General features: G+C 29.4%; 1 protein-coding gene across 4 annotated transcripts; it reads left to right on the plus strand.

The window, feature by feature from the left end:
* Window positions 1-33: 33 nt before the first annotated feature.
* Window positions 34-10,855, plus strand: LOC124950204 (exportin-1). 4 transcript variants are annotated; one of them, XR_007101287.1, is made up of 15 exons: window positions 60-623; window positions 1,130-1,364; window positions 2,361-2,555; window positions 2,639-2,989; window positions 3,070-3,786; window positions 3,871-4,105; window positions 4,234-4,397; window positions 4,487-4,621; window positions 4,726-4,869; window positions 4,942-5,088; window positions 5,202-5,450; window positions 5,541-5,793; window positions 5,885-6,135; window positions 6,224-6,501; window positions 6,604-10,855. XR_007101287.1 is itself a non-coding variant. In XM_047496631.1 (14 exons), the coding sequence occupies exons 2-14, from the start codon at window positions 1,167-1,169 to the stop codon at window positions 6,368-6,370; spliced, it is 3,186 nt and encodes a 1,061-aa protein (XP_047352587.1). In that variant the 5' UTR covers window positions 34-180; window positions 1,130-1,166; the 3' UTR covers window positions 6,371-10,855. The 4 variants fall into 4 exon arrangements, 3 of the variants coding, with proteins under 3 accessions (XP_047352587.1, XP_047352586.1, XP_047352588.1); XM_047496631.1 differs by having other exon boundaries at window positions 34-180; window positions 6,224-10,855; XM_047496630.1 differs by having other exon boundaries at window positions 6,224-10,855.
* The last annotated feature ends 1,566 nt before the right edge of the window (window positions 10,856-12,421 follow it).

Raw genomic sequence — 12,421 nt, forward strand, 5'->3', positions numbered from 1 at the left:
GAAACCAATCATGTTTTTCGTTGCTCCGCAATGGTCGCGCATACTTTTCGGCCATCTTGTTATTTTCGAAAATCTTGAGGTTGGGTTTCGGCGACAACGCAGTGTGGCCGTTTTTCTTGTTTCTCGCTATGAGTGAGTGAAAAAAGGAGTGTACTCCGTTTTGGAATTCATGAAACGAAGGTACGATGAGTTTAAGGTTTCGCGTGGACGATCGGATACCTTCAACGATGAATGCCACCTTTCCTCGTTGATGAACATCGCAAATGTAGCAAAAACGGATGAGGAATGAGCGAGAGAGAGAGAGCGAGAGAAAGAGAGAGCGAGAGAGAGAGAAAGACGTGCGAACGAACGAAGCGAGAGAGTATAGTGCGAGAGAAAGAGCGCGAGAGGGGAGGGGTGTTCGGAGGTAGGGGGTGCTGTGTGGGACAGAGAAGAAATGATAAAAAGGCGGTGAGGAACGGCGAGTGTGTGAAACGAAGAACAAAATTGTTCGCGCGCGGGAATCAGCAGCGGTGTGTTTAATCCTTTTGTGCTTGTGATTTGCACGAAAAGGTCGTGATTACCAGTGCGGAACGTGTGTTTTATACCGCCGAATTGAGAATCTGCGTATGAGAGTCATTGATGTAGGTTTAAAACGACACTTTTGACTTCGATCTATGAACAACGACGCAGCGGGGAAAATTGGGCCCGGGCGACCGAAACGCCGCAGATTTTCAATGTTTTCTCTAAAGATATTTTTTATTCTATTATATCATCATTTCTATCACGAATTTGATCAATTAAATTGTTTGTTTACTCCTTTTACGAACGACAAAATTTGTTTGAGATTGTCAAATGTAGGTTAGGTTGGACGGTCGCAGTGCGGTGACCTCCCTCGCAGAAGTTAGGAATGATTTTCTTCTTTGCATTTAATTTGTGACACATTCTTACTATAAATGTAATTTTAATATATGTTATAAATCGTAAAAATGTTTTCATTTTTCATCATGTATCGTATAACTGGCCAGTTAGAGAAAATCATTCGCTGCTTACATTTATTCATAAATTTACTGAAATATATCTATGTTATTCTTACTTTATGTGCACAGAGTTGCATGTAATTATATAAAAAAATATTTGTTGTGTTTAGATAAAGTGTATGAAAGGAAGAAAATTTGTAGTACGGAATGGCAACTTTGGCAGAGCAAGCGTCCAAGCTATTGGACTTTAACCAGAAGTTAGATATAACGCTTCTTGATAATATAGTAGGATGTATGTACACTGGAATAGGGGAGCAACAAAGGGTTGCCCAGGAGGTATTAACTACCCTTAAGGAACATCCAAACGCATGGACTCGCGTAGATACCATTCTAGAGTATTCTCAGGTAATTTTGATTGTGGTATATTAAAACGGAGGTATATGTACATATATATTTATAAGATAATATATATTTCAAATAAAACTATAATAGTATTGCAATGCAAGAACGATATGTTTAATGATATACATATTGCAGTATTCTTATCAAAGAAGTATAATTCAACTCGTATAAAATTATTCCTATATAGTAGTATGTAAAATATAGTTAACATCATTAAAAATTATTATTTGGGATTTTATATAAAAAATTTAGAAATTGCTTATTGTAATGGTTTGAAATATAGACAGATATTTATTAAAAATTCATGTCTATATATATTGTAGATGCTGTATAGGTATAATTCAGTTGAACAGTACAAAAGGGGATAATTGCAGAGAAACAAGACTCAAGAAATCAAATTCAGTATTTACAAAATATATAATAGTGTAGAATACAATAGCAGCAAACTTTAATGTATTATTTTTTATTACTCAAATTTCACAAAAAGTTGTAAATTATAATATAATAACATATAGTATTTTCATATTTATATGCAAATGTTTAATGTATTGAATATTTTATATTTTATGAAGTAAAATATTTTACATGTCATATATGGTTTGTTGCCACTGTGGAAGTCAATATTTATGAATTTTTTATTTTAAAGTTGTAGAATTCAAGAGTAGTAGAAGAGTAGTAAAATGTTTACTTAATTTTTTCTTTCTTTTTTTTTCTAATATAAATTGATAATAAAACTCCTTCTGATATCAATTTGTGTTTCATTAATAAAAGAAAAAACATTGAAAGTTTAAATAAATCCAATAATTCATGTAATATTAAAATTAGAAGAATGGATAGTAAAATTCCTAATTTGTGTAACAATTTAAACAAATATTTACAAGTTTACTGTTTTGAATCCCATTTTATGCCAAAAGAATATATTGTTTATGAGATAAATCAGGAGGAGTTTTTATTATGTATTTGTTATTTATATATCATTCTATTTCATCATTTCTACAGAATCAGCAAACAAAATATTATGCCTTACAAATCTTGGAGCAAGTTATTAAGACACGGTGGAAAGTACTACCTAGAAATCAATGTGAGGGTATAAAGAAATATATTGTAGGCCTCATTATAAAAACAAGTAGTGATCCAGAGACAATGGATACTTCTAAAGTTTACCTCAATAAATTGAATATGATCTTAGTGCAGGTAATGCAGTATAATGCATATTAACTATTATTACAAATAATCAAAGATTATGAATTATAAATTAATTTATTGTTGATTTGTAGGTATTAAAACGAGAATGGCCAAAGAATTGGGAATCTTTCATTAGTGACATTGTTGGAGCAAGTAAAACAAATGAAAGCCTCTGTCAAAATAACATGGCAATTCTCAAACTTCTCTCAGAAGAAGTATTTGACTTTTCTAGTGGTCAACTGACACAAACAAAAGCTAAACATTTGAAGGATACAATGTGTAGTGAATTTTCACAAATTTTTCAACTTTGCCTGTTTGTAATGGATAATTCACAGAATGTACCATTAGTAGCTGTTACTCTGGAAACGTTATTAAGGTTTTTGAATTGGATACCACTTGGATATATTTTTGAAACTAAACTGATAAATACTCTAATATTTAAGGTATATAATTTATGTTATATATTTCTAGTTTCTACGTGGTATTATTTATATATGTATTACATATATGTTTCATTTTTCAGTTTCTAAATGTACCAATATTCAGAAATATTACACTTAACTGCCTCACAGAAATTGCTGCTGTGACAGTAACGAATTATGATGACATATTTGTTGCATTATTCATAAATACGATGCAACAGTTAGAACAAATGCTTCCACTTGAAACTAACATAAAAGAAGCATATGCAGTTGGACAAAATCAAGAACAAAATTTTATACAAAATTTAGCAATGTTTCTTTGTACTTTTTTAAAAGAGCATGGTCAATTAATAGAAAAGAAGCAATTAAATGAAACATTATTGAAAGCCTTGCATTATCTTGTGTTAATCTCAGAGGTTGAAGAAGTTGAAATATTCAAGATTTGTTTAGAGTATTGGAATGGTTTATTAGCTGATTTATATAAAGATCATCCATTTGTGGCACCTTCACCTTTTATGTCAAAGAATATGACAATTTCACACAGAAGAGTCTTCTACTGTCCAGTTTTGACTAAAATCAGATATATAATGATCAGTAGAATGGCTAAACCTGAAGAAGTTTTGGTGGTTGAAAATGAACATGGTGAAGTTGTACGAGAATTCATGAAAGACACTGATTCTATTAATTTGTATAAAAATATGAGAGAAACTCTTGTATATCTTACTCATTTGGACTATGTGGATACTGAACGTGTTATGACAGAAAAACTTCAGAATCAAGTTAATGGTTCAGAATGGTCTTGGAAGAATCTCAACACGGTATTTATTTTTTAATTTTTTTTTTGTAATATTCGTTACAGTTATCACTTCGTCAATTTTATCTAATATTTTCTCTTTGGATAGCTATGCTGGGCAATAGGTAGTATCTCTGGTGCAATGCATGAAGAAGATGAAAAAAGATTTTTAGTAACTGTAATTAAAGATTTACTTGGATTATGTGAGCAAAAAAAGGGTAAAGACAACAAAGCTATAATTGCCAGTAATATTATGTATGTTGTTGGACAATATCCAAGATTTCTTAGAGCTCATTGGAAATTTTTGAAAACTGTTGTCAATAAACTTTTTGAATTTATGCATGGTAGGTAACGCATTATAAGCTTTAAACTATATATTGTTAATTTTTCATTACCAATTTTTACTATTAACTATTTAAATATACATGAGTAAATGCAAAAATTTATTAATATCATTTAATATTTATTTTAGAGACCCATGATGGAGTACAGGATATGGCCTGTGACACATTCATTAAGATAGCTTTAAAATGCAGGCGACATTTTGTTACAACACAGGTCGGTGAAGCATTGCCATTTATTGAAGAAATTCTTTCAACAATTAGTAGCATCATTTGTGATCTTCAGACACAGCAGGTAAAGTTTTAGTTTAAAGATTTTATGGAAATTATTAATGAAAAAAAATCAGAAATTGTATTACATTTATATTCATTTATGTTATATAGGTACATACATTTTATGAAGCTGTTGGATATATGATAAGTGCTCAAACAGATACATTAGTTCAAGAACAATTAATAGAAAAATATATGCTTTTGCCCAATCAAGTTTGGGATGATATTATATGCCAGGCTTCAAAAGTGAGTTCAATTGTAATAACATAAACCTGCGAATAAATATTCATTAATTTTAAATAGAACACATGTAAAATATGCTAACTATATAAAATATGGATCTGTTTCAGAATGTTGATGTGTTGAAAGATCCTGAAGCAGTTAAGCAACTTGCTAGTATTTTGAAAACAAATGTTAGAGCTTGTAAAGCTCTAGGACATCCATATGTGATACAATTAGGAAGAATATATCTGGATATGTTGAATGTTTATAAGGTATTAATATACCATGTAATATAAGATATTTTAACGAATTCAGAGAAAGTGATTTAAAAAATAATATTTTAGGTTATGAGTGAGAATATAAGTGCTGCAATAGCTTTGAATGGAGAGACAGTGATGAAACAACCTTTAATCAAGAGTATGAGAGTAGTAAAAAAAGAAACATTGAAACTAATTTCAGATTGGGTTAGCAAATCTCTTGATCCACAAATGGTACGATATTATCATTTTTTATATACATGGATACCTTTAAAATTAGTACAATAGTGCATAAAGGTGCGTTTGAAGAACGCGTTAATGTTATTGTTTATTCTAATACTTTTTAGGTATTAGAGAATTTTATACCACCATTATTGGACGCAGTATTACTGGATTATCAAAAGACAAATGTTCATTGTGCTAGAGAACCAGAAGTACTCAGTGCTATGGCTACTATAGTAAATAAATTGGAAGCTCATATCACTAGTGAAGTACCTAAAATATTTGATGCCGTATTTGAATGCACTTTAGAGATGATTAATAAAGACTTTGAAGAATTTCCCGAACACAGAACAAATTTCTTCCTCTTACTACAGGTAATAATAATAATAATAATATCATAATATCTATATTGATATCCAATATCATCACAAAATAATTACCATTAATTTTTGTTTTTCATTTAGGCAGTGAATAATCATTGCTTCCCCGCATTTTTATCAATTCCACCAGCACAGTTCAAGCTAGTGCTTGATTCTATAATTTGGGCTTTTAAACATACAATGAGGAATGTAGCAGATACTGGATTGCAAATCTTGTATCAGCTTTTACGAAACATTGAGCAGCATGAACAAGCTGCACAAAGCTTTTATCAAACATATTTTACAGATATTCTTCAACATGTATTTAGTGTAGTAACAGATACATCGCATACCGCAGGTAAAATTACGTCTTTATAGATATATATATATATGAATTATTTATGACGTATTTATTCTTTTAAAATATTCTTATAAATACTGTTCTATAGGCCTTACAATGCACGCTACAATTTTGGCATACATGTTTACATTAGTTGAGTTGGGAAGAATACAGGTACCACTTGGACCAGTGCCTGATAATACATTGTATGTTCAAGAATTTGTAGCGAGGTTACTCAGGACTGCTTTTCAACATTTGACTGATAATCAGATTAAAATAACAGTGCAAGGTTTGTTTAATCTTGATCAAGACATCCCAGCATTCAAAGAGCATTTGAGAGATTTTCTTGTACAGATAAGAGTAAGTATTAACCAAAAAGATGGTGTTTTTGTAATAGCTAATAATAACGCGAAAGAGAAGTTTTGTTAATTTTTAATTTTTTTTTTAGGAGTACACTGGCGAAGATGATTCTGATCTTTATTTGGAAGAAAGAGAAACAGCTTTACGATTGGCTCAGGAAGAGAAAAGGCGACAGCAAATGGCAGTACCGGGTATTCTGAATCCACATGAAATGCCAGAAGAGATGCAGGACTGAATAAACTGTAATCCTTGCCTGATATTTGTGCAAGACCAAACGACAAACACTCTGCTGTAGAAACTATTATATCTGCAACTACTCTCACAACCACTACCACCACTACTACCACTAGTACAGCCACCATCAAAGTGGATACACATTACATATTTATTAAAGCCAAGTTTAAAATATCACACTCTTGTTAATGAGGTAAGCCCAAAACATGGTGACTGTTTGTTTGTCTGTTATAGGATTTTAAAAGAAAAGGAGTTTCTGTTGTGGAAAAAGTGTGAATGCCTGCTTAGCGATGCTATTTCATGTATAAGAAGAGGGTACTTCTCAGAATAAATTATTGACTGATGTTTGTGTAAGAGATGACGTTCATACATCAACTGTCTATAATTAGTGGATAGAAAGAACATGGCAGAATTTTGTAATGGGAAGTTTGTTGCTAAGAGTGACAGAGTAAACATTTTTTGTATTAATGCAACAGCACCGTACATGTGACAACAATGCATTTAATAGTGCTATGTGATAGTTGCATCATCTGGCTCAATGAACACAGTATACTATACGACACTCTTACTTTTACATAGGAGAATTGTGATGTACTGTGCTTTGCGAAACCGTATTCTTTCTACATTTTTGGTCGTATGAGTCTGTTCTAAAATAGAGATTGATATGTATGCGGAGTCATGTGCGATAAATTCTGCTTATACATTGTCAAATGATTTTGTTACAATATAGACTCTACACACAGAGAATTCTTTTTGATTCATTATTAACTTATGATCGCGGAAGAATTAAAATTACATCCTTTTAATTTTATAACTCAAAATCTTATCCTAAAAATATGAAAATTTTTTTTTTCTTTTAATTTCAAATATTAATTAATAAATATGAGCTTCTCCATCACCTGCAGAAATTACGACTTATATTTTGCTGAGTTACTCTCTTATCTATTTGCTACTGACTCTAGTATCTAGTAAAGTAAAACATTATCTTTAATTTTTTTCCTTATTTTTTTGTATCGTTCCTTTTTTATAAAGGCAGCTAATGTCTGTTGATTTATATGCGCATATTCTCTAAAGGATATTAGATTTTAGGTATGATACATAATTTGATAAATACATAAAGAAGTACAATTGACATACATAAAAAAGAAAGAAATATATAACTACCCCAAGATATTTACATGTGATATACTATTTCACGTGCATATAGTAAACATTTGGCCATCAGAAAATAACAAAATGCACAGAGCTATGATATCTGCATGACTTAATGCATTTAGGACAAGTACAAGCAAACTTTAAGTACAATAAAGGATAAAAAATGATTTTGCATTAAATAGTATCGTCGTAGCAGGCTTTTGAGGTAACATAAATGTCCTAGATGAATGTGTGTTTTTATCTGCGTGCAGTTGAACTATAATGCTATTATAGTGCAACATAGTAAAGTGACGTTGTACTGTAATATTATAATACTATTATGCTGTATATATGATCCACTGCGGGCCGTGAAGTGGCATCTTGTAAATGAAAATTAATCACGAAAATATTAGCATTTGTTTATGCTCCACTCTTGCTCAATTCATTGTATATTTAAAAACTTAAAAATCGATGATTTTAAAGATATCCAAGTAAAGCTGTTCCACTTATTATTACGTTCCACTTAATATTGTAAGTTACAAAATTGCAACCATCTTTAAACTATTAAAGGGTAATATTAGCTGGAAGGTGAAGTTTATAAAGTGTACAATATATGAATCAAAATTGATAAAATATTTCTTTAATAATTAATATGCAACGTATAATATGTGTCTTACTAAATTACATTTGTTAAGTTCATTTAATATCGGGGCCATTAAACAATAGGTATTCGATCTGATTCAGTTAGTTTCAATAATAAGTAGTACTGTACCTAATATTCAATCTTAATTAAAATATGAAGTCTTTATCCTTTTTTTTATGTTAAGGGAACGTTTATAGATATTTGAATGCTCGTAACAGACAAAAGTTTTTCTTAAGAGAGAGAGAGAGAGAGAGAGAGAGAAAGAGAGAGAGAGAGAGGGGGAGAGAAAGAGAGAGAGAGAGAGAGAGAGAGAGAGAGAGAGAGAGAGTGAGAAGTGGGGTTTTAGAGAGTACATATAACAAGCATTAATTAGATTTCCAAAGTAAATATAAACGCATCAATTATCATTTTCATTGTGTAAAATTTAAATAACGAGAAAGTATAAATATTTTCTATAAGTACTACACACTTTTATAATGTGATGTAGGATTGTATGAAGTCGGTACTTTTGATGAATGTTTCAACGTTCTTATGCTTTTTATATGATCTAACACCTTCTATGTGATTCTGGTGTGACTGCATAATATTTCAATGTCTTACATAAATTCAAGTGTTATGTAAATGATCTATTGTAGTTCTAACTTATCGATGCTGTAAATTACATCATATATGTCTTGATTTAGATATGTTTAATAGTTTAAAGATATACAGGCTTGGTATTGTAAAGTGTGTTGGTGTATCACTTCAAATGTTAATTAAATGTCACTTTTCTATTAATCGCAATAAAAAATAGATTGCTAGACTGTTCGTAACTTTAGGAAATAATATATTCTATTTCTATACAATTATTTCAATTTATTAATTTTATTTATTAATAAATAAATTCAGTATAATTAAAATATAAAATAACAACTTGTTTTGACAGGTATTCAGTGAGTTTAAATTTTTTATTTGAACAAATTTAGAATATAGGAAATTAAAAATTATATATAAATATAAATCAATATTTATAAAAGATATAATCTTTTACAGAAATCATTGTAATGTGATAAATTTTTGTCCTGTAGATTAACGCGGATTAAATAATTACACAGAATTTATAGAGAAAAAGTTGTATTTTATTATCATTTAAAGTGATACATTTTATGCAAGTTAATTTTCAATTCATTACAGCACACGAATATCAGTAGATTTACAAATTAGTTTTTCACTAAACACAGAAAAATGTAACAGAGATAGATATGCAGTTTCTTCCACTTTCTAAAATAAAATATCCATTTGCAACTTTATAATATGATTTCATTTTATATTAAAATACTTAATAAATCTAAAAAGGACCTTTTTATGTCTGATTTTCAAAAGAATATTTATTATTAATATTGCGTTCTTTTCTGTAGTGGATGGAATTGGACTATGATAATTAAATAAAATACATAATTATGATTTTCACTTGAACAGATTACCATTGATAATAAGTATTAAAAAAAATGGATCGGAAAGAATCCTTGGGTAGAATTTTCAGTCTATCACATTTGATAATGTTTACGATGTTAACCTAAGCTGCTGGTGATGATTATACCGGAATAGATCATTAAATTGGCATCAATGTAGCTGTATTGTATTATTACTTTTTATAAATTGTATTTATTTACAATTAACCGAAACCAAATTGTACAATTTTTCAAAATATTCCTTCTTTATGCAATCTGTACTTGTAAAAGTAGAGTATATAATGATATACATTATGTAATATTACATAAATGAAAAATAGTAATTCATTTTCATTAAAAGAATTTTTTAAATGTTTGAATTTACACGTATATTATAATTGATATTGTGTTAATGTATATTTCTTAGTGATATTCACTATTTCTTAAAATGTCCATTGTGATGCATGAATTTGAGAAAACCGATGTTTATACAATTTGGTAAAGTTAAATGTAAATAAGTAAATATGGATTAAACAATACAGTTACATCAATGACAATACATTATCACTTTATAAAGTAAATATAGAAGTTTTTAGTTTAAGTACCAATGACAAATGTGTAATGAAATTAAAGGACATGGAATGATTTTTCTTTGATGGTAATTCTCTCTATATGTTATCGAATACAACTTTGCAAATATGAAAACGTTGAAGCAGCCTAAGATGTAACCATAAAAGAGTACAATACTGTATGCTCTTTTATTATTCATAAACTCGCATTTCAATAGTGTGCACATTGTAAAAATGTGTCTTTAATCCCCTTGAGCTGTATAATAAGTACATAGATTACTTCCTTTAGTGGATATGCTATTTCAAATGTTTCAGCTTATTTTTAGATTATTGCTAAAAATATAAGATATACATTTTTTGTGTATTAGTATTTTTTAATATAAATATCCATTTGATTTATATATTCATTCTAAAAAGAAGCTGGTTTCAGAAACTTTGCCCTCCATGTAAGTTTACTTAGTTTGGGGATGCATTAGTAAATAGATTTTGTAATATGTTGAGTTAGCATTATTCTATAAAATGTCGAGGGTCGTACGTACGAATAGTCATGAGAAGAGAGTACATAATTATCGAGTGGTACATACTGCGTGTATTGAGAACGAGTGAATGTATTAAGTTAAGAATTCTATCAGTTATTCATGATAACGATAAACTATGTAAAGAGTATAGTAATACTTACTAATAAAATAAAAAATACTATTATAAATACAGTTTATGTATTTAAACATTTTATTTATATTTTTCTCTAATCGTTCGGTTAGAATAGAAAATGTTACATATATAATTAATTTTGATTTAAATATATTATATAGAAATGGAATATGTTAAAAGGTTTTTATCAATTGATAAAAACAAATTTATTATTTTCGATTAACTTTCTATTGTATAATTATAAAACTGTTTTATCGACATAGCAGAGAATAAATTGCTTATAGTTTTCGGGTCGTTTACTCGCAACTTTATCGATATGGTAAATTACATCAAATATACTCGTATATATACATTATAATTTATTAATTGTAGCGTAATTTATATATCGTTTTTATAGAAAATTTTTATATCAATTAAAAAAAAAGAATGCCTTGTTATAGGTATATATTATAAATGAATTTAATAAGAGAAAATTAATATATTTCAAATTTGATTTATGTTCTACGTAGTACACAATGACTATAGAGGGCACTACATTGTTCTTTAACGGTTATTCGTCTTTTTAATTTTTTTGAAGGAAGAGCTCCCGCCTATATGAAGTAAGTAATATCGTATATTTTTAGAATAAAATGCTGCAAACTGATTATATATTTATGTTAAAGTAACATCATTCGATTCGTCGTTATATGTTAAGCGCGTTATAAACTATGAATTATATTTTTTTATTGTCTTTACAAAAAGAACAAAAATTCATCGTCAATTAACAGTTCACATGCATATCTACAGTAAACCAATAAATACTATATGCAATTACAACGTTCATTGGTCAATTATTTATTAATCAATTATTTTCTTAAATTTTAATAACTCAGAATATTTTAAAGAGAGCGATAAATGTCAAAGACGAAAATGCAGTCCCTTCAAGGCTTATCAATCTTATCACAAATTACCAACAATATAAAGGTACCTATATAATATATATTTTTTTACAAATTACACATATTTTTTTTTTCTTTTAATATTAATTTTCAATCGAAAATTAATAGTACTGATGTATTTTTTCTTTTCTCTATTCAGCTTAAAGTAATCACAAATTAATATCTATTACGACAAATCATAATACTTATATTAGTTAGTAATACTTATATTAGATAATACTTATTCTTTATGAGTTTTTGTTAATTTTTATTATAATATAATAGCAATGGACGTTTTTTTTTCTTTCAAACTTCTTACAAATATGTATCAAAAATTTTACATCGTGTTGGGACGTGTTATATGAACGAGAGACGAAGAGAAGTCCATCAAAGAAGTCAAGCTTTCCGTGGAGGAAATACGAGAAGGGTGCATGCCGCCAATGAATTCGAGCTCCGCCTACCAAGCTGTGGTAGGAAACAACCCCTAAGTATCAAAAGCCGCGCAGGACTGTTTTCGACGTCACGATGTGGGCGTAGACAGATCGGAGACACAACCCCTTGGAAGAGAGAGAGAGAAAGAGAGGGAGAGAGAGAGAGAGAAAGAGAGAGAGAGAGAGGACGTAGTGTAGGAAAACGGGGGATGTCTTTTCCGCGTCTACCCGAAATCAAATCACTCGATTCGGAATCAGTTCTCTTCTCGAACTTCGT

This window comes from Vespa velutina, chromosome 6 (assembly GCF_912470025.1).
Source record: "Vespa velutina chromosome 6, iVesVel2.1, whole genome shotgun sequence".
NCBI classification, from domain to species: Eukaryota; Metazoa; Arthropoda; class Insecta; order Hymenoptera; family Vespidae; genus Vespa; species Vespa velutina.